This window comes from Gadus macrocephalus, chromosome 23, assembly GCF_031168955.1.
Source record: "Gadus macrocephalus chromosome 23, ASM3116895v1".
NCBI lineage: Eukaryota > Metazoa > Chordata > Actinopteri > Gadiformes > Gadidae > Gadus > Gadus macrocephalus.
Genome location: NC_082404.1, coordinates 15,238,013 through 15,261,054, shown reverse-complemented (window position 1 = coordinate 15,261,054; position 23,042 = coordinate 15,238,013). Strand labels below are relative to the sequence as shown.

General features: G+C 52.3%; 1 protein-coding gene across 12 annotated transcripts in view; it reads right to left on the bottom strand.

The window, feature by feature from the left end:
- The window catches only part of svila (supervillin a), a 62,517-nt gene extending 39,725 nt beyond the window's left edge, over positions 1–22,792 (bottom strand). For 3 of the 12 annotated variants that reach the window (XM_060044579.1, XM_060044583.1, XM_060044585.1), the window contains exons 1-6: positions 9,346–10,089; positions 6,077–6,140; positions 4,452–4,543; positions 3,161–3,224; positions 2,849–2,979; positions 1,106–1,832 (exon numbers count right to left, since the gene is read on the bottom strand). In XM_060044579.1, coding sequence (XP_059900562.1) covers positions 1,106–1,832; positions 2,849–2,979; positions 3,161–3,224; positions 4,452–4,543; positions 6,077–6,140; positions 9,346–9,403 — 1,136 coding nt within the window. In that variant the 5' untranslated portion in view covers positions 9,404–10,089. Of the gene's footprint in view, positions 1–1,105; positions 1,833–2,848; positions 2,980–3,160; positions 3,225–4,451; positions 4,544–6,076; positions 6,141–9,345; positions 10,093–19,068; positions 19,204–22,590 lie in introns of those variants that run through there. The other 9 variants (XM_060044580.1, XM_060044586.1, XM_060044584.1 and 6 more) reach the window with 7 other exon arrangements.
- Between the last annotated feature and the right edge of the window lie 250 nt (positions 22,793–23,042).

The window sequence follows — 23,042 nt, the reverse complement described above, 5'->3', positions numbered from 1 at the left end:
CGCTGTTCGCTTTAGCCCCAGCGCTGCACCAATCAAAAGCAGCATATGTGTGAGGAGGCGGGGCCTGGAGTCCAACCCTAGCTCGACGCTTCGTAAGCATCACTTCCATAACACTTAAGGACTTTGTCTTCTTATTTTGAAAACCAATACAGACGGCTCAACGAGAGAGAGAGAGAGAGAGAGAGAGAGAGAGAGAGAGAGAGAGAGAGAGAGAGAGAGAGAGAGAGAGAGAGAGAGAGAGAGAGAGAGAGAGAGAGAGAGAGAGAGAGAGAGAGAGAGAGAGAGAGAGAGAGAGAGAGAGAGAGAGAGAGAGAGAGAGAGAGAGAGAGAGAGAGAGATGAGAGAGAGAGATGAGAGACACAGACCGAGATAGAGAAGGAGACAGAGCCACAGACACAGAGACACAGACACAGAGACAGAGACACAGACACAGAGAGAGACACAGAGAGAGAGAGACACAGAGACAGAGAGACACAGAGACAGAGAGACACAGAGACAGAGACAGAGAGAGAGAGAGAGCTCTCACCTGGGCAGGTGAGATTCAGCGGATGAGGAGAGGGTGATTATGGACATTACAGGGTGAACCAAAAGGGACGACAGACCGTACCCCAAAGAGAATGAGTGAAGCAGAAACAGGGGCAGAGTGGAATGTCTCCCCTCCTCCCCCCCTCCCACACTTGAAGGTCTTGATGGAGGCCAGCTGTGCTCTGGCACGGTCATAATTCTGACCACGGAGCCACACGGAGAACACTCAAAACACAACACCATCCTGACACGCACGCACCACTGAGAGAGAGAGAACGAGAGAGAGAACGAGAGAACGAGAGAGAGAGAGAGAGAGAGAGAACGAGAGAGAGAACGAGAGAGAGAACGAGAGCGAGAACGAGAGCGAGAACGAGAGAACGAGAGAACGAGAGAGAGAGAGAGAGAGAGAGAGAACGAGAGAACGAGAGAACGAGAGAACGAGAGAGAGAGAGAGAGAGAGAACGAGAGAGAGCGAGAGAACACACAGAATGGAGATCGCAGACTGAGGAATCTAAACTAAATAACTAAAGACACTCGCTGCCCGACGTCCGGTGGTTAATAGGAGCCGCCCGCCACTTACCCGTGGCGCGTGAGGACGTTGTGGGTCTGCTGCTGGATGTACAGGTCCCCCGGGGAGGCCCCATGCTGGGGGGGCCCCGAGGACCGCCTGCCCGTCTGGGGGGAGCTGGGCGGCAGGCCGGGGGCCGCGGAGACCTCCATGTAGGAGGAGCCGAAGGGCCCCGGCTCCACGGCGGCGGGGCCCTCCTGCGGGGCCCGGCGCTGGTTCTCCAGGTTCATCCGCCGCTCGCGCTCGCTGAGCGGCTCCGCCCGGCCGCGCCCCGCCTCCGTCCCGGGGAGCCCCTGGTGGACGGGGGGGGCGGTGCGGCCCGCCCGGGGGCTGTTGACGGGGGCGTTGCCGCAGGACGCCTGCCGCTCCCAGCCGTCCTCCCCCAGGGACCCCGTCCGCGGCCGGGGGTCCGAGCTCTCGGACTCGGCCCGGACGCGGACGCGGGCGTGGCCGGGGTCCCCCCCCTCGCGGCGGGGGGCGGGGTCCCCCCCCTCGGGGGGTTCCAGGTCCAGGGAGAGGCCGTAGCGCTCGGCCAGCTGCCGGCGCCGCTCCGCCTTGTAGCGGGCGATGCGCTCCGCCTTGGAGTCGGGGTCGGGGAGGGCGGAGGTGCGGCCGGGGGCGAGGGTGTGGGGGGCCGGCTGAGGCTCGGTGCTGCGGGGGCCCCTGGCCGGGGGGTCCGCGGCGGGGTGGTAGGCGTGGGGCCCCTGCAGGGCGTCGGGGCCGTACCTCTGGACACTGACTGGACGGGAACCACCAAGGAGAGACACACAGGGAGGAGTGAAGAGGAGAGAGACAGAGACAGAGAGAGAGAGAGAGAGAGAGAGAGACAGACAGACAGACAGACAGACAGACAGACAGACAGACAGACAGACAGACAGACAGACAGACAGAGAAAGGGACAGACAGACAGACAGACAGACAGACAGACAGAGAAAGGGACAGACAGACAGAGAAAGGGACAGACAGACAGACAGACAGACAGACAGACAGACAGACAGACAGAGAAAGGGACAGACAGACAGAGAAAGGGACAGACAGACAGACAGAGAAAGGGACAGACAGACAGAGAGAAAGGGACAGACAGACAGACAGACAGACAGACAGACAGAGAAAGGGACAGACCGACAGAGAAAGGGACAGAGAAAGGGACAGACAGACAGACAGACAGACAGACAGAGAAAGGGACAGACAGACAGAGAAAGGGACAGACCGACAGAGAAAGGGACAGAGAAAGGGACAGACAGACAGACAGACAGACAGACAGACAGAGAAAGGGACAGACAGACAGAGAAAGGGACAGACAGACAGACAGACAGACAGACAGACAGACAGACAGACAGAGAAAGGGACAGACAGACAGAGAAAGGGACAGACAGACAGAGAAAGGGACAGACAGACAGAGAGAAAGGGACAGACAGACAGAGAGAAAGGGACAGACAGACAGACAGACAGACAGACAGACAGACAGACAGACAGACAGACAGACAGACAGACAGACAGACAGACAGACAGACAGACAGACAGAGAAAGGGACAGACCGACAGAGAAAGGGACAGAGAAAGGGACAGACAGACAGACAGACAGACAGACAGAGAAAGGGACAGAGAAAGGGACAGACGGACAGACACACACAAAAAAAGAACATGAATCTTCATGTATTGGTGAATCTACAATTCGTTCATGGGGTTAAAGGTAGGGGTTGGGGGGCCAGGGTGGGGTTAGAGGTGGGGTTTTGGGGACCCCTAAAGGCCTCACCAGCACAGGGGTCGCAGCAGTCGGAGGCCCGGGTGTAGCGGGGCGTGTCCTCCTCCAGCAGCCGATTGGCCACCAGGCTGGGAGGCCCCTCCCCCTCGATGCCCTCCAGGCGCCGCGCGATACGCTCCTTCCTGCACACACACACAGGATGAGCCACAGGTCGCCATGACACACACACACACACACACACACACACACACACACACACACACACACACACACACACACACACACACACACACACACACACACACACACACACACACACACACACACACACACACACGAGTGTCCAGACTCCTGATGCCTCACCTGTTCATCTCCCAGTCGCTCAGGCTTGTGGTGATGCCCTCGAAGTGTTTCCTTAACTCTGAGACTGAAATGAAGAGGACACGGAACATCCATTAACACCATACTGGTAGAGCGATGGAGGACTACTTCATGAATGCCTCGTGAACGTCCAGCGTGAAACGCAGGCCCCTAATGGAGATAGTAAAGGCTGCGTCCAATCGATGAGACAAAACTGAACTGCAAAACGTGTCCGTGACTCATTTAAAATACAATCATGAATATGATTTCCCCTTCATCGGTTCACTAGAGCTGAGCTTCATACCTCTTAGAACGGTCCTTTCTTCACGCGGTCAAAGTAAACATTAGCAGCATATGGAAAAGAAAGACAAACACTCGCCTCTCTGGAAATAGCCCTTTATCTTTCTATTATCAGGCCTCACAGGGACAATGCAACACAATGCTATTTATACATCGATCACAGAGCTGTTGTGCCTAATGACCACAGTAGAGGTTCTCTGAGCACAGCAGATTATGTAACAAAGTACTTATAGCCCGGGGCGACACACGCAGACTACCATCTGTAACCATTTGTGCACACTCGTCATAAACAAAGCACTATGCGCAGAAACTGTGCTCTTCCTCAAATAATAGAAATAACTCAAAACTTTAATTTTTGTCCTGGTTCCTACTTGTCATTTTCCAGGACCGACTTCAAGCCTGGAACTGAATCCGGGTCGAGCACTTTTCTTTGTGTGCCAAAGAATACAATACTATGAAGTATATTGAATATCTCCCTTTAAATAACTCCTCCTTAATGTTGCAGTGACCTCTGTATTGACCCAGAAGTTGGCTTTGATTAAGCAGCCTGTGAGTAGCGTTTAAAACCAACATTGTGCGACAGGGAAAAACGATATGGTCGATTTCACCAAGGAATTCACCTGGCAGAGATCATTGCAGTCGCACCGTAACAGAAACTAACAGAGAGCTGGGAGATGGTTTACATTTATATTTAGGCGACTTAGTACGAATAAGTACATTTGTCAGAAGAAAAAGAAACAATATATCTCTGTCGGTACAGTAAGGATGTTCAAAGAACCACAATCGCAAGGTTAACCCATTCGCTGTATACAACAAAGATAGGATAATATGCTACACAACACAAAAGTTAATTGCCAGTAAGTACAACATACGATAAATGCATATATTGAGTGCCAGGACGTACAATATACAATAAGTGTGTACATTAAGTGCCAGGACTGCGGAGTCTATGCAGAGTCCAGGTGAAAAGAGACTTCAGGTAGGACTGTGGTACCTTTAGGGAGCTGGGTGATGAGGCGGACATCGATGTCCCCGGGGGCTACGGCAGGGTCGTCCTTCTCCTCCACTGAGAACTCTTTGTGGAAGCTGAGAGGAAGCAGGAGGTGAAAGCGAGTGCTGTCATTGGAGGGCTTGGAGCACAGTAGGTTAAAGGAGGAGAGCCATTGGATGGATCACCATGACAACAGGGAAAACGGCCATAGAAGTGGATTATAAGGGAGGGGTGTTTTCCACACATGAATCATAGACGATCATAAAAGCCAACAGCACTGGAATGGAAGAAAGTCGCTCAGAAAGTGCAATTGTCAGTCCAAGGAATGTGAATTTGCTTCCTGCGAAGAATCCTGACGACTTCCAACTAGTTTGGGGCCAATAGTTTAATGCATCATTCTGCCTTTCCACATGATCATAAAAACACAGCTGCTGCAGCCACACTGGCCGAGTTTGGAAGATATCAAATCAACACACATCAGCAATGTTATGAAGCAGCCAACAGCTTCACCGTCAGCGCGAGCGTCACGCTCGGACCCCGGGAACGTCCAGACACCCCACGGTGGACTCCGGCCGTCTCTCTATTCTCAGCAACCGCGGACGCCGTGTTCCGACGGTCACCTTGACGACGTGTCCTCTCCTCCCCTGTCCAGTGGCGGGGAGGAGGGCTTTGAACCGCTCGCCCGCTCCAACAATGTAGAGCCGACGTTTTAAAGAGCTGCTAAGTTTACCGCTGCACCCGACACCCCAGGCCGGCCGGAGGGCCTCAGCGTGGCGTCACCTCGTCCCTGCTCCTCACTGGAAACCACTCTATTTATATACGTTGAAATGTTATTCATATACAGCAGGAGAGTGACCTGAACTACGTGCGAGGCCGGGTTGCAGGTTTGAAACCCATCATGGGCCCACACCCACGCCCACAAGAGACCTGTTAGCGTTGAGGGCGCTAGCCAGCGTTAGCGCCGCAGAGCTACGCTTCGACCTGATCTTTCACTTTATCCTTCACAGGCTTTGACAGCGGGCCGTGATTGATGGGGCCAGGCTCCACCCCCCTCCACCCCCCCTCCAGCGAGGCCCCCGGCTGCAGAACGAGTCGCGATGCAGACGGCACGTCACTGGAGCAGAGAGGAGCTCTGTGTGGGTGGGTGGGTGAGCCCCCTCCCCCCCCCCCCCCCCCGCGTGAGAGCCCACCGCGGTGAGGAACCGGGATGAGGCCCCGGGTTGAGGGCCCTGGATGAGTGTCCGGGTCGAGGGCCCCGGGTAAGGGGCCCGGTAGGACCGTCGGCCAAACAAAGAGCTCGCTACATGATCAATAAATCAAAGAAACGGTTTTATGGTCGCTGACGGAGACGTCACCTCAAGCCGACTCTTCACACCGACGCACTGACCGACACCGCTCTGTGAATCGTCATTTAGAGGAGAGATCCAACCGTTCACGTTCACGTCAGGGAAAAATACAACTTAAATTGTGGAGCGGGACAATAGTCTGACTGACAATCGCATTTTCATGACGTATAGCAGAAACAATTACAGTTAAAATAACACTTTCAGAGTCAATGAACCAACGGTTTGAGCGCTTAAACTTCTGAATGAACCGTTGTAGAGTAGAAGTAGCAAAACGCGCCTCACCTGAGAGCCCTCTTCTGGGATGATCTCGGGTTGCCAAGTTTGGCCGGCGTCTCTCCGCCAAGTCCTGTAAAGAAAGCAGCAGACGATAAAGAGAGAGTTAAACCTTTGTGCCCGCGTCTAATAAATGCTCATGGGCACATCAATAACGACGCGACCGCAGTGACTCGTCAGAGCCCTCCCCCCAGTGATCCATCGTCTCTTTGGATGTGGTGACGGCCACATGAGACACGATGAGTCACCGGTCGCCATGACACTGGCTGGCTGGCATGAACATGGCCGCCACTACCGCCAGCATCCAGAGAAACAACAACTGGTGAGCGCTCAACAACAGCTGTTTCTCACACACACACACAAAAACACACACACACACACACACACACACACACACCTAAGAGCGGGTCTGTGTGCGGTCGATGAGGTCATCGCTCAAAGCGCCCCAAGACGCGTACGTTGAGACCGGGGGGTGTGAGGGGTGATCACACATCAAGGTGGTTCAGCTGGGCAGTGTGCCAGCGGGGGGGGGGGGGGGGGGGAGAACCAGCCAAGACCTGACGCCCCCGTGATAAACCACTCAGGAGCGGATGGATTTAGGGGTGGGGGGGGGGGGGGGGGGGGGCGTCCTTCTCACGCTGCCAGGACCACAAGTGTGTGAGGGTGTGTAAGCAGCCCGAGTGCAGTGTTGGAGGAATGCCGGTGGTCTCGGTGGGACCCTGACGTCAGCGGCGGGCTGAGTTATGGACTCCACAGCCTCCTCAGAACGTGCTGGTATGGCCGCCCTGGGACGGAGTCCAGCCAGATAAGGCTCTGCCGGGACCAACATGTGGTTCCACTTCTCTGGAGACCACCCCCTCTCTGGGGTCAGAGAGGGGGTGGTCCCCCCCCCCCCCCCCCCCCACCGTACACAACAACCCCCTAAACCCCACCATACCCCAACAAACCTCACGGCCCCCCCAGCTCCAGAGAGCATATCAAGGAGGCAGAAGAGTCCATCAGCCAGAAGTGCTGAGCGCACGCGTTATTCACCAGAACATTGGTGCAAGCAGAAGATACTAAAAAAAGATTTTTTTTGGAGCCATCAGCAGAAGAAAATAACTCTCTGCAATTGTAAAGTCAAATGCATAGAAAAGTGAGCATGTACAACAATATTAAGTATTAAACCAAAACAAGCCTCTTCCAACAGGGTAGGAATCAAATATGGAGCACAAGAACTGTAAAGCACAACAAAACGCTGATAAGTACAAGTCATGCATTGATAACTCAATCAATTATTCCTTAGTGAAATGCTTTTATTAGCTTCTGTTGACTCAGCAATAGAGGTGTTTACATTTACATTTAGGGCATTTAGCAGAAGCTTTTATCCAAAGCGACTTACATTAAGTACATTAGCCAGAAGAGGGAGAAACAATATATCGCTGTCGTTTCAGTAGTAAGGATGTTCATAGAACCAAGGGCCAAGCACTAACAATCGCTAGGTTAACCCATTCCCCGTCTACAACAGCGATAGATAAGATGCTACTCCATGCTAAGTACTATTTTTAAGTGCCAGGACATACAACAAGTGTGTACATTAAATGCCAGGACGTACAACATACAATCAGTGTGTACATTAAATGCCAGGAAGTACAACATACAATAACTGCGTCAGAGGTGTGTGGGGGGGGGGGGGGGGGGGGGGGGGGGGTGGGGGGGGGGGGAGAGAGGAGTTGTCTGGTCTGTTTGTCAGCCAGGTCGGAGCGGTACCATCTCATTAACCTACACATCATCACAGCCCCTACAGGGTGCATGAGTCATCCCAGACACAACGACGCACAAACCCTCCACCCCCCCCATCCTCACACACGACCGGCCGCCTTTGATGCTGTAATCCCCCAGAATACTATAGCCCGTGTGCCCTGGAGGGGCGAGGAGGGTGCGAGATTCCTCAACGGTGCGGTGTGTGTGTGTGTGTGTGTGTGTGTGTGTGTGTGTGTGAATGCGTGCGTCTGCGGAGCATGTTGGAACAGAGTGCAGACCCGAGACGTCCACGATGGCGCTTCTACCAAACAGAGCGTTTGTTCAGGGTCACCACAGGACGGAGAAGAACGCTGGAGCAGCTGTCCTCCAAAAGAGCGGAGGAAGTCCATTATTTATGGATTAAATGCTTTATACACGTGGGAATATGTGCTTTGATTCAGATTGGGATCCACTTTTTAACTGTATACCTCAGAGAAAGATAGCCAGTAGACATCCAGTATCTAAAGTGATACACACCCACGGTCCTATCGGAACCAAACACACACTGCTAAGTAAACCAGTGTGTGTGTGCCTGTGTGTCCAAATGACAGGTTTCAGATTAACCCCCACACTGGGATTAAAGCTCAACCCAATCAGTGTCACTCCTTAACCCTGCCCAACACACACACACACACACGTGTTCTTGAGTGTCTACTGTTGGCTGCGCTAGCCGTCGACTTAGCGCTGAGGGCCTGGTAAACCACCTTTGTTATGAGAACCGTAATGAGTTTACACTCGGCTCAGCCTGCACCCGTGCTACGCTGTTGGTTTGGTTCGGAGCTCGTTCCTCACAGTTGTTGCGTCACACAAGACACAACAACTTTCAGATTTAGACAGAGGTTTGCTGCTCTGGGCACAGAACTCCTGAAAGACTTCGACCAAGAGCGCCACACACACACACACACACACACACACACACACACACACACACACACACACACACACACACACACGTCTGTGAGGGACTGCGCGGTCACGCTGCCCTCCTCTCTTGCGACACAGGCGTCCTTGGACGCCCACACAGCTAAAGGACGCGCGTCTGGAAACGGGGCCAGCATGCAGAAGGAGAGAAAAAGAGAGAGAGAAGGAGAAAGGGAGACAGAGAGAGTGACAGGGAGAGAGAGAGAGTGACAGAGAGAGAGTGAGACCCACAGAGAGAGACTAAGACAGAGAGAGACCCAGAGAGCGAGACACAGAAAGAGACAAACCCAGAGAGATAGACAGAGAGACACGCACGCAAAAAGAGACCCGTGCATCGAAACAAAAAGAGAGAGACAGAGACGCAAACACACAGACAAACAGCGGATAGTGAGAGACAGAGAGGGAGCGAGAGACGCACACACACACACACACACACACACATACTGACAGAGAGACAGAGTCAGAGAGAGAGAGACTGCAGCTCCCGCTCAGCTCCCTGGCTCAGCTCCCTGTACTTGCACCTCTGATTCCTGCCTCACTCTCCTGAAGAAAGAAGCCGTCTGTCCTGCTCTTACCTTGGCTGCAGAACTTGACGTGAGTCAGGTAATTCGAAATCCACGGGTTCCGATACATTTTGGCGGCGTAATGAGCGCGCTGATAAGAAGAACGAAGAGGAATCCAGATCGGTAAACGAGGAGGAAGAGGAACGGATAAAAGATAAGGGAGAGAGAGAGAGAGAGGGAGAGAGAGAGAGAGAGAGAGGGGGGGAGAGAGAGGAAAGAGGGGCAGCGACAGACTGCAGCCCGGGAGAGGGATGCAGATACAAACGCAGTAACTTACTGCCCTGGATCTGAGGCAGTGAAGGAGAGCGAGGGAGAGAGAGAGAGAGAGAGAGAGAGAGAGAGGGAGAGAGGGAGAGAGGAGGGCTCAGGTAGAGTCAGAGTAGAGAGCTGCCAGATGAGGAGGGGAGGGAGGAAGAGGAGGAGGAGGAGGAGGAGGTGGTGGTGGAGGAGGGGGGGGTTACGTAGTAAACAGGGGTCTGAAGCTATGTCCACGCTCCTCTCCTCTCCGACTGCATCAGACGAGCCCCTCTAGCTGCAGACCGATCCGAGCTGAACGAGTCGCCCCGTCCAGGCTAAGCTCATTAGTCAAGAAAAGCAGAGCAGGCCCCATCCCATAATACCCCTAAAAACAACAGGAGGTACCGGCCCGTGCGGAGCCTGCGACAGCGCCCGGGAGAATGACGAGGCAGAAGGTGAGAGAGCGAGGGGAGGAGAGCGAGAGAGAGAGAGTTTGGAGACTCAGGGGGAGAGCCGGGGTCCCCTGGCACGCAGACAGAAGTGTGGTGCCAGATAAACTAGCGCAGCGCGGCAGAGAGAGAGAGAGAGAGAGAGAGAGAGACAGAGACAGAGACAGAGACAGAGAGAGAGATATGGAGCGAAATAAAGAGCTAGAGCGAGACTCCAAGTCACAATGACCCCGTCAGACAGATGACAAATTCCACTTATCTCAGAGAGAAAGAGAACAAAGGGCAGAGAGGAGGAGGAGGAGGAGGAGGAGGAGGAGGAGGAGGAGGAGTGAGCAGGAGTAAGAGGTCCAGGGTGAGTGCGCAACAGAAACAAAGATGGAGGGGCTTTGCGAGCAGCTGTGAGCTTCGGGCTGTGAGCTCCGTGCGAGCGACGCCGCCGTCACAGTGAATATTCTTTGGTGATCTGGACGGGCAGCGAGGCGCTGGACAGAGGGGATGGAACCAACAACCCCAGAATCCTCCACAGTGCCAGTTGTGTGTCGTCTTAGTGCGCGGACGTGTGTGTGTTGAGATGGGCCACCTGCACCACATTTAGATTCCCTGTGAGTCGGAGACAAATGAGCTCCTTCTGTCGGCCGAGTATTCCGTGATCAGCCATTCGCTGGACGGACGGACACACACACGGGCACACACACACACACACACACACACGGGCACACACACACACACACACACACGGGCACACACACACACACACAGCAGTGTGTGTTGGGTTCCAATTGGACCGTGGGTGTGCATCACAAATACTGGATGTCTATGGCTATCTTTCTCTGAGGTATACAGTTAAAAAGTGGTTCCCAATCGGAATTAAAGTACATATTTCCATGTGCATAATGTATATAATCCATAAAGGAAGGATTGCTCTTCTTTTGTGGAGGACAGCTCCAGCGATCTTCACCGTCCTGATGACCCTGAAGAAACGCTCTGTTTGGTAGGAGCTCCATCGTGGAGGTCTTGGCACTGTACTCTGCGCACACACACACACACACACACACACACACACACACACACACACACACACACACACACACACACACACACACACACACACACACACACACACACACACACACACACACACACACACACACACACACACACCTTATGTGTGTGTAAATTGTGTTGGCTGGCTAACACTGAGATAAGCACACACATAGAGACATCAGCAAACTGATGGGCCTGATGTCTAACCACAGGACAGGGAGCAAATGTTAAGGTGAGGTAATGTTTCAAAGCATCAGGTACAGAAGGACTGGTTGTATTGCAGTTGGCACGTTGGATTGTGTTACATGAACGGGCTTGTCGTTAGATAACTGCAGGTGTGTGGGTGCATGTTTGAGTCTGTGTGGGCGAGTGTGTGTGCGCGCAAGTGTGTTGCATTGAGGAGGTGTTGAACGTTACATAACTTAAAAAAAAAGGATGAGCTCATCTGGTGCTTTAAGTGGGAACTAATAACACACACACACACACACACACACACACACCGGGGGAGGTGAGTTTATAGGATTCACCAGTTACAAATCTCCAGCACGCTGCTTCGAGCCAGCAACATAACACACCCATGCACGCACACACGCACACACAAGTGCCTCCCCATGCAGTCATAACCAAACCAGACGTGTTCAAGGACCTCTTCAGCAGCTGGTGTCTCACCCACAGTGATCGGAAGACATCCAGGGTTCAGCGTGGGTCAAAGGTCACCACTGGGCAACTCCGACTCAATATTCCTACATCGACTAACGATAATGATATACCTCAAGGACCTCCGAGATGGTGGGGCTCAAGAGATCGACGGGCCTGAGATTGTTTCTCGTAATTACACCCAAAACACACAAAGGCCTCTCAGTTCCATCTCACAACACTTCCCCGCCCTCGGCCCTCTACGGCCTGGGCCTCCTAGCCATCATCGCACGATACTCGCGGCCCCACTACCTGCGTCTCAACTGAGGCGGGGCTTGGGGGGGGGGGGTAAACGTCCTGCTGTCATGGAGATGAGCTCAGACACGCCCGCCAAACCACAGGTCCGTACCCCGTCATTAGTGACTCCGAGGAAGACGACAGGAGCGGGCCCGCCACCGCCATGAGGTCATCGTCAAGACTCACAAAACCCCAGGACAAGGCCCGGTAATCTGTTCAAGGTGCATTCCGGGATTTACGGCGGCTGGGGTTGTTGGAAGCAAGCCCGAAACAACCACTGCAAAAAAATGCTTAATTAATGAGTGTAGCCGCAACTTCCATTAGCACAACCTAAGGACCTCATTAGATAGTGAGCTAATGACCTCATTAGCTTCCTCTCCCACACACGCTGAGTCGACGAGAGTTGTTGTGGAAACAGGGGTGTGTGTGTGTGTGTGTGTGTGTGTGTGTGTGTGTGTGTGTGTGTGTGTGTGTGTGTGTGTGTGTGTGTGTGTGTGTGTGTGTGTGTGTGTGTGTGTGTGTGTGTGTGTCTTCCATTAAATCGCCAGCGGATGTGAACACTAGCTCCCTGCCAGAGTGTGGACTCCCAGGCGACCCCTCGTCCAATAAACTCTCAGGGCGAGCAGCGAGGAGCAGCTCAGCACAAACCGCAGCCCAGGCTCCTCCGCCGGGCCTGGTTACAGCCCTCGGAGGCCGAGGGGAGTCGTTGTAATATCGTAAACGGCGCCGAGACGCACCTGACCGCTACACTGATCACCGCAGCACCTGTCGAGCCCTGGTCCAGAGGAGAGCCGTCAGCCCACAGGTAGTCAGCCTGCAGTAGAGCTTAGATCGGGCCGAAAAATCAAACCCGACCCTATCCGAGCCCGTGCTCATTCGAGCCCGGCCCGGCCCGGCCCGGCCCGGCCCGGCCCGGCCCGGCCCGGCCCGGTACATTAACTGTAATGATGAGCCCGCGACCGATTTAAACCCGACCATTTCTTAATATGTGGGCGGTTATAGCTGACGCTGTCAACAACAATTTTGAGTTGCTTGAAGTGAATCACAGAAATTGGTTAACAATTATCCAGATGAACAATGCAACAAGGACAACACGTGTAGCCTAAATGTGTGTTTATTCGTAATTGGATCGTAGCGTACATCCAAATGAAGAGACTTACAAGGCTCGGTGTTACACTTGCCAGTGGAGGAAAACTGCGCATGACACGTTGCCTTTTGCAATTTCGTAGTCTGACTTCTGCAACTTTGTATACATTAAGAATATTATCTACCTATATAGAATATTTCGTCTGATTAATAGACAATTTTGCCCGTACCAATTAAGCTAATAGTGGTTAATTATTATTTTTTTTTTTATTAAAAAAAGCTTGATCACGCCCGGTCCGATCCGACCCGAGGATAGTGGCGGGAAATATTGGACCGACCCGGCCCGCGGGTCGGGTCGGTTCGGTTCGGGCTCGGGTGCGGGCAGAAAATCTAAACTCTAGCCTGCAGGTGAACTCTCCCAGACCGCCCAGCTCCCCAAGTGACCTCTCCAGGACCCAGGACTACAGAGAGAGGCGTAGACCTCCCACAGGACAGTTGGGGAGACCCCAAGGGACAGAGAGACCAGGGGGCAGGAGAGAACAGGAGCCAGGAGAGACCCCAAGAGACGGAGAGACCAAGAGAGAGGAGAGTCCAAGGGGCAGGAGAGACGAGAGACCAGGAGGGAGGAGACCCCAGGAGGAGAGACTAAGAGGAGAGACCAGAGCGATCCACAAGGCCGTCTCTGCAGACTGAACACAGATGACGACAAAAAGGCTGGCCAATGATTTCTGTTTTAAAAAAAAGGTAAACCCATTGATTAGCCCTCTGATTGGTCGCTGTGAGCCTGGACTGTTTGGCGGTTTCCTCTGAGCCTCGTACGAGAGGCGGCAGGTCTCAGTGGAAGGAAGACTCTCACCTCTTCCCAGGCTCTCGGACCACTTGAATGCAGAACTCTGTCGCACCCAATCAGCATTCTGTCACCACAGCTTTGTGTCACTAGGAAAGCACACACACACACACACACACACACACACACACACACACACACACACACACACACACACACACACACACACACACACACACACACACACACACACACACACACACACACACACACACACACACCTAAAAATAGAGTAGATAAGAGTTCCTGAGAAGGCCGCAGCACCCCAGGGGGCCAATCAGGGGGGAAGACAGCAGGGGGTCGGAGCTCCTGCTGGCCCCAGCAAGCCGGGGAAGGAAACAACCGGCTAATCTTTACTGTGGAGGACAGTTTGAGGAGGGGGGGGGGGGGGGATAAGATCATCTAACCCCAGCAAACAGAGGTAACACACGTTTAGGGGGTAACATCATCTAACCCGGTAGAAGGAGGTAACATCATCTAACCCCAGCAGAAGGAGGTAACATCATCTAACCCGGCAGAAGGAGGTAACGTCATCTAACCCGGCAGAAGGAGGACACATCATCTAACCCAGCAGAAGGGGGTAACGTCATCTAACCCGGCAGAAGGAGGACACGTCATCTAACCCAGCAGAAGGGGGTAACGTCATCTAACCCATCAGAAGGAGGTAACGTCATCTAACCCATCAGAAGGAGGTAACATCATCTAAGCCGGTAGAAGGAGGTAACATCATCTAACCCATCAGAAGGAGGTAACATCATCTAACCCGGTAGAAGGAGGTAACATCATCTAACCCATCAGAAGGGGGTAACATCATCTAACCCCAGCAGAAGGGGGTAACATCATCTAACCCCAGCAGAAGGGGGTAACATCATCTAACCCCAGCAGAAGGGGGTAACATCATCTAACCCCAGCAGAAGGGGGTAACATCATCTAACCCCAGCAGAAGGGGGTAACATCATCTAACCCCAGCAGAAGGGGGTAACATCATCTAACCCCAGCAGAAGGGGGTAACATCATCTAACCCAAGCAGAAGGGGGTAACATCATCTAACCCCAGCAGAAGGGGGTAACATCATCTAACCCCAGCAGAAGGGGGTAACATCATCTAACCCCAGCAGAAGGGGGTAACATCATCTAACCCCAGCAGAAGGGGGTAACATCATCTAACCCCAGCAGAAGGGGGTAACATCATCTAACCCCAGCAGAAGGGGGTAACATCATCTAACCCCAGGGGTAACATCATCTAACCCCAGCAGAAGGGGGTAACATCATCTAACCCCAGCAGAAGGGGGTAACATCATCTAACCCAGCAGAAGGAGGTAACATCATCTAACCCAGCAGAAGGAGGCCACACAGTGTTCATGTATGTAGCAGCACCATCGCCCACAGTCCTTCAGACGGATCCACAAATAGACTAAAGATCTAGAGATCAACCAGAGTACAGGAACAGGAGCTATTGTTCTGTTCGGGGGCCAGGGTGGACATAGCGCAGACATGCTAGGGCGCACACGCATGAACGCACGCGCACACAGTTTGATACAATCACTGGTTACGGCCGTTCTTTTGTCCCGTCATTGTGTCCTGAGGTGGGCTCGCCCCAGCATGCTGACCAAGAGGAATCGTCAACACGCTGTCCAGAGCACAGTGTGAGACTCTAATGTCGCAACACACACACACACACACACACACACACACACACACACACACACACACACACACACACACACACACACACACACACACACACACACACACACACACACACACACACACACACACACACACATAAACACACACACACACACACACACACACACAAACACACACACACACACACATAAACACACACACACACACACACACACACACACACACACGTCTGTGAGGGACTGCGTGGTCAGCGACCGATTATAAACCACTTAAAAGCAGAGATCGGAGCTAAAAACGTTGCCTATTCATCGTTCGACCGTTTAGACTTGCGTCACAACTTTTCCCATTTTAAAACGCGTGTGCGTGGGTGCATGAGCAAGAGATGAACAAGGACTGTGCTTTTAATGCGTTCAGCGTCCCTGAAGGTTTACAGCATGTATGTACGTCAACAGGTTCCTCTCGTCTTTAACGTACCGTTAAAAAGGTAAGTGAGCGGAATAGTTTGAGCCTGCGTATCGGGGGGGGTGTCACTGCCACGGTCAGAGACCCCCACCTCAGACTCGTTAGTCCTATTAGTAGCTCATCACAGCCCGCCTCTAATTAGCTTTAAGGATCTCTGACACCCCGACCCCTCGACCGCCAGGCTGCAGCTCAGCTGGGGGGGGGGGTCACAGTGTCAGAGATACTAGTTGTTGCTTAGCAGTAGTCACTACACCAAGAGACCCTCCTCAAGCGCACAACAAACCGGGACACGAGTTTCCTCGGCGAAACCCAAGGCAGCAGTAGTGTTTCCGGTCGTAAAGGGAGGCTGTAAAACATGACTGAGACGTTGTGCCGGGGGACAGACGTGAGGCGTCCGTCTCCCAGGAAAAGGAGACGTCCCCCGTCCCCCCATCTGTCTCCCCTCGGTCTCGGGGGATTTGGGGGTCAGGTTACGGTTGAGGATGAGCGGGCTGAGGTGACCTACAGTATATTAGTCTACAGCGAGGGTGGTGTGTTGGTTCACGTTTGGCCTCGCTGTCTGTAGGAAGTTACATTAACACTTAGGGCGTTTAGCAGACGCTTTTATCCAAAGCGACTTACAATAAAGAAGATATTTCAGAAGAAAGAGAAACGACAATATAATCGCTGTCCGTAAAGTAAGGATGTTCATAGAAACAAGTGACAAGCACTAACAGTTGCTAGGTTAAACCAATTCCCTGCATACAACAAAGATAGCCATTATCTTTGGTTTCTGTTGGTATCTGTGCGGAGTTTGAGCTGCAGAAGGGATACATCAATGCATCATGAATTGTGTATCACACACTAGATAATGGCAAGGCCATCACAAGCTACTAGAGTCCAGAAGACGTCTTCAACTGGTCAACCTTGTCTGATGAGCAACGATGACAAACGTGGTGTAACCATGGCATGTTGATAAATGATGTCTTAATGATGATGCATTGTTATTGGCTCAGTCCAAAGAGTGATGAGTTGACTAATAACTTAAACACTTCATCAGGGCACTGTTGACCCGATATAGATCACTGTGGGTCAGAGGCAGCGCTGTGGGAAACGTGGAGTCACCGAGACGTGTCCTGCTCTCACAAGCCTTCAACCAGACATCTTACAGGGAGATGAAACAAGGGTTTCTCATTATCATCCGCCAGCCATGTTCCCACTGTTCCCAGCCTGTTATTGGGAACGCTGGTTCTGGGTAAGCAGAGCAGGGACGTGTGATTGGCCCTCTGGCCCCAAATGCAACTAACACATGGGGCCGTTACTGCTGCAAGACTATTAACAAACGAGAGGGGAGAGTTGTGTAACTGTGTCTCAATCTTTGTGTGGGGGAAATAATCTTAAACTGGGGATTTTTTTTTTTGTGTACAGGAATTTGCAAATGCATATTAAGAATCAGTGTAATCCGATTTGTAAATATGTAAAACCAAGCCAAGCTATGTCGTACTTAAAATACTGCCACTCACTGGCGGGCTAGAGGCTAGAAGCTACTGAGGCACACAGACGAATCGACACGCAATTACAGACCCAACAAGTGTAGCAAACAGAGAGCCAACAGAGGGGCCCGGCTGAGTTATAACTGATGACTTGTGAGAGGCAAAACACTTCTCAGCCGTTTATGTCTATTTGCGCATTTACGGATTTGTTTGACACGTTTGCACACAAGGATATGGTTAGTTAACCCAACACTCGCATTTAAATTGTTCTGCTTCAATAACGGCCCCATACAAACAGCACATAAACATTAGGGGTAAACCTTCTAAACACATCAGACACCAACTGAAACCAGCCAGCCCCACGAGACACACCAACACATGCTAACAGTTAGCTCATCCACGGGCCTAAAGAGGACAGCAGCAGTGTGTAACCAAGGGTTATCCCCATGGCAACGCGTGAGGACCTCGACCAGTGTGTAACCATGGTGATTCCCATGGCAACGAGGACCTGAACCAGTGTGTAACCGTGGTGATTACCTCAGCAACGCACGAGGACCTGAACCAGTGTGTAACCATGGCGACTCCCTCCGCAAGAGGACCTGAACCAGTGTGTAACCGTGGCGACTCCCTCAGCAAGAGGACCTGAACCAGCGTGTAACCATGGCGACTCCCTCAGCAAGAGGACCTGAACCAGTGTGTAACCATGGCGATTCCCTCAGATGAGAGGCGGTGGCACTGACGGACGGGGTCGCAGTAAAGAGACGACCGTTGGGGCAGTAGGACCTGGAGGGCAGGGCAGACTGGCCCCTGCCGGCCCTCAGACCAGACCGGGGCCCGCTGGATAAACAGGGCCCACAGAATTATGGAAGGGCCCCTAAAAATAAAACAAGACCGCAGGGGGTGGCATGATTACTCGGTAGAAATAGTTAAGTGCATGCGTGTTCGTGTGTGCGCGTGTGTCCCTGTTTAAAAAGGTCTATTTCGGTCTCCCACGCTGACACTAAGAGCAGGTGCAGTTAACTCAACAAATGTGTCTCCCACTACCAGACGCAGACCAGCTCACCACCCTTAAATAAACTCTGATTTCACCCCCTTCTTTTATGTATATGTATACTGTACACATACACATTTCACACAAAAACAAGCTAATCACTTTTACCGAAGCATGAGTGATGATGTAGGATTCGTCCCAGGACAGACGCAAACACGACGAACTCCACACATTACGGAGACGTACGAGACAAAAACCAAGACAGGTATTTCCTTTACTTGTCAGACATATGAACATCTTTGGTTTTTGACCAAGAAACCAATGCAGTCAGAGAGCATGAAACAACAGAGCTTAGTTAAAAAACCAGGCCAACCGACCAGACGATTATTATTATAATTTCTTCAGCTCCACCTTTTTCTTCTCAATCCAACATTAAACCGATAACTACAATGTCAACATTCAGGACTGAAGGAAAATCCTATGTTATACCAACACCAGTTAATAGTAGATGAGAAGTGAGGAAGTGAACCCTAAATCAGAGAAGAACCTAACAGCGCAGGCTTACCTCTTCAAGGGTCAGGCCACTCCTCAAGCAGAGGTAAAACCCGTGGGGGAACAGGTCCTCATTGAGTGTTGTCAGTGGGGGTCCTGGTTCTGAGGGGGGGGGGGGGGGGGGGGAGGGTCTGCTAGTCCCACAGCACTGGTGTAAGGTCAGAGCTCTGCAGAACTCCTGGGACTGGGCGGACTGGGACGACTGGGAAGGGAGGCATGGGGAACGGATCAGCAGCTCTGACACCCCCCACCCCCTCCAGCATGTGTGGCTGTTGGGTCTCCAATAGAAGCCAATAGGGGTGGAGGAGGAGGTGGGGGGGGGGGGGGGGGTTGGGAGCATGAGGGGTGCGCTGCCAAATTTAGACGGGTGATTTCCCACTGCCTCAGCGCGGGCCAATCCAATGACAAAGGACTGGAGGTGAGGTCAGGCAGAGGCCGTCACCGGGGAAGTGAAGGAGACAGGGACGCGAAGCGGAGCTACAAGGTGGAGTTCAGCCAAAGACTCAAGACTCACTTGTTCGGAGTTCCCCCTAGTCTTGGCATAGCCTCCCCCTCACCCCTCTTATGCACTTATTGTAAGTTGTATGTCCTGGCACTTAATGTACGTCCTTATGTATGTTGTACGTCCTGGCACTTAAAGGGGGCATATCATAACACCAGGTGTGAGTGTGATTAGCCATTACAAGCAGGTTTGAAAATGTGCAGCATTGTGACATCACAGGTGGGCGTGTCCACCTAGATGTGTGCTGGATAGATCAGTCTACCAGCCTGCCCAGTAGACTGAAGTAAACGTTGCTCATCTATCCGTCACACATCTAGTTGGACACGCCCACCTGTGATGTCACAATGCTGCACATTTTGAAAACGGCTTGTAATGGCTAATCACACTCACACCTGGTGGTATGATAGGTCCCCTTTAATGTACGTCATTATTGTATGTTGTACGTCCTGGCACTTAATGTATGCACTTATTGCATGTTGTACTTTCCTTGCACTTAAAAAAAATAGTGCTACGCATTGTGTAGCATCTTATTCTAGCTATCTTTTTTGAATACGGGGAATGGGTTAACCTAGTGATCGTTAGTGCTCGGCACTTGGTTCTATGAACATCCTTACTGTACCAACAGAGATATATTGTCGTTTCTCTTTCTTCTGAAAAATGGAAGTCGCTTTGGCTAAAAGCAACGTTAGATGCCCTAAATGTCCACCCCAGAGCCCATGACCCATATTAGGCTCTGCTCAGAGATTCTGACAGCAGTCAAATCTCCCACAAATAGATATCGGCAATTCAGAGGGATTAAATCAGCTGCAGGCCAAACAATCCCTCCAGGGGGAAACACACACTGTCCACTTCTATATAGAGCTGTGTACCTAAGAAGTGAGGCACAGGACCTCACTGATCACTTCTATATAGAGCGGTGTACCTAGAGGTGAGGCACAGGACTGGACCCAGAGTCTGTGCATACTTGCAGTCCGATATGAGTCGGCCCCCCCCCACTCTGCTCCCAGTCCAGTCTTGCTCTCCGTCAGGGAGAGGCAGACTACAGAGACGACCCCCAGGTTCGTTGACACGGAGCAGGAAATGCTGGATGAGTAACGGTGTAAGCCGAAGATCCAGGTCAATCATGTGCCAGGGTGACAACACAGACACACCGTACACCTCCTGGCTGCTGGCTGGTTTGAAGACAAACAGCACCCCCTTGTGGTCTACATAAGCCACTGCGAGCTCAACCGAGACAAGGGGTCAAGTTTAGACCCACAGCCAGTTAGAGTTAACTATTGAGGAGATGATGGGCTATGACAGACGATCAAATCCTTGTTTTCAATCAACAGCTTTGAAAAGAAGAATTTACAATACATGCAGGGGTACTGGTGTTAAGCCACTAAAGAGAAAGTAGAGCGATACCTCTATTAACGTAACAGATACAAATTTGAATCACTAAAAGCAACATTTACATATGCCATCAACATGAGTCATCTGTCTCGTTCATCTTGTGCGTTTCTCTCTTGCAGAGTAAAGTTGTTGTTGCTAAGTCAAGACATTGTAATGGATCCAAACCAAAGTAAATCACAGACAAGGGCCCTAAAGGGTGTTATTGCTCCGAGCAGGCAGGGCCGACTGCAGAGAGAACAACAGACCCCCCCGACCACAAGTGAACCGTCAGCAGAACTCGAGGAGACAGCCGTGATGCTCACCTCATGTTTCACCATGAACAGCTGTGGATGAACCACAACAATGGAGAGATCTGCAGAACCAAACCAGCTGAAAACGGTTCCCATCATAAACCACCCTCTCTGGGGGGGGGGGGGTCAGAACAAACACACACCAGGAACATTGGTAAAAACGAGTTCTCATTAAGTCGTCCAGGACGGACAAAGGCTCCAGTATTCCTGGTGACAACACACTGCCCTCCCGGTGGAACCACGACAACTGGTCCAAACAGATCTACTGTTTACACCGAGCGGGAGGTGCCAGACCCAGCCCATGGGCAACGGAATTCAACACGCAACCCAAAATGGAAAGTAATACAGGGTGACTCCCTTTACAAAACAAAAGCTTGTATCACAGCAACCAATATTATTAATTCCAAACTGAATGTTGGAGTGCTGATTCTTTCCAAGATAAACACGCATTTCATATTAAAAGTCAAAATAAAAATAAAAATCACTCTCCTAGAAAAGTCCTTTACTCCTCTCTCTTAGATGTGAGGCGACGGCCCCTCTTTGATGTGAGGCACCGTGACAAACATCCGCAGCTGAGCTGAATGAGCTCTGGTTAATCGCCCGGTAATCGGTAGCAGAAACCTTTGACCACACGACAGCCTCTCAACTCCCTGCTAACGAGCAACACACGACCCGTTAGCCCAGAGAGCTCAGGGAAACATGTCTGACGTTAACACATGAAACAAACCGAGTACCGGTACATCATCCACCCAGAGGACGCCGACGGAGAGGTCAAGCAAGAGACACAAGGGAGGGCTGGAGAGAGAGAAACACCTTTCCTGGATCGCTCACTCCCAATTCCAAAAAAATCCTCCCTCTTTTTTTATGCACGAAGGCAAACATTTTTAACATCTTTTAAGATTGAGGGATTAAAATCACTAAATAATTGCACACATTTGTGGAACATTCACTAAACTTAGTCTAGTCTTGGGGTTGTGGGGAGTTCCCCTAAGTTTATAATTAGACATGCTATTCAAAAAGTTTTTATTCTAGATCACATTTCGGCACAGGCCGTGAACCGACAAGGAAGCCCCCCGATATCTGGGGTGCGTTGGGCACCTCACCGTCCTCCAGCCTCTGGCTCCCCCTCAGCAGCCCTCGTCTCCCCCCTCTCCCCCCCCCCCCTCCATGCCAGCCCCTCGTTTCATCAGCCAGAGGTGAAGGCACCCAAACCCCCCTCCCTCTCAGACCGAGGTCAGGACGTTCCACCGGGCGGATCACTGAACGCTCGCTGGGTGTTCACAGACGGTGGTTCACTGCGGTGGGGAGGGAGGAAGGTTCTTAGCGAGTCCCTCGTGAAGTCGTGCCGTACCTTTCATCCCGGCTTCCCCGCTGGGTGCCAGCTCAACCGTCTCCCAGGTCCGTGGTGGATTAGGGTCCCCAAGAGTCCCAGTTCAGCGGAGATACAGGAATAAAGCCGCGGGAACACAAGCCTGAGAGAGGAGCCAGACCGAGGGAGAGGTCGCAGGGGAGAGCGTGGAGCAACATGAGGCAGGGGGACGGGACTGGCAGCTCACCAGTAACCACTTCCCACCAAACCCGGGGGGGGGGGGGGGAGGCCTGGCTGACGTCCGGTCCGGCTAGTTCCGCCCCTGTGGGGGGGGGGGGGGGGGGGGAGACTGGTGAGACCACCGGCCTGGTGGTCCGATACTCCGGGACAACGGCCAGCCACGCGTCCTGGCCCCCCCCCCGGAGACCCGAACGGAAACCGAACAGCCGCGCGCGCCGACCCCCAGATGGAACGATGTCACGGCCGTTTGACGG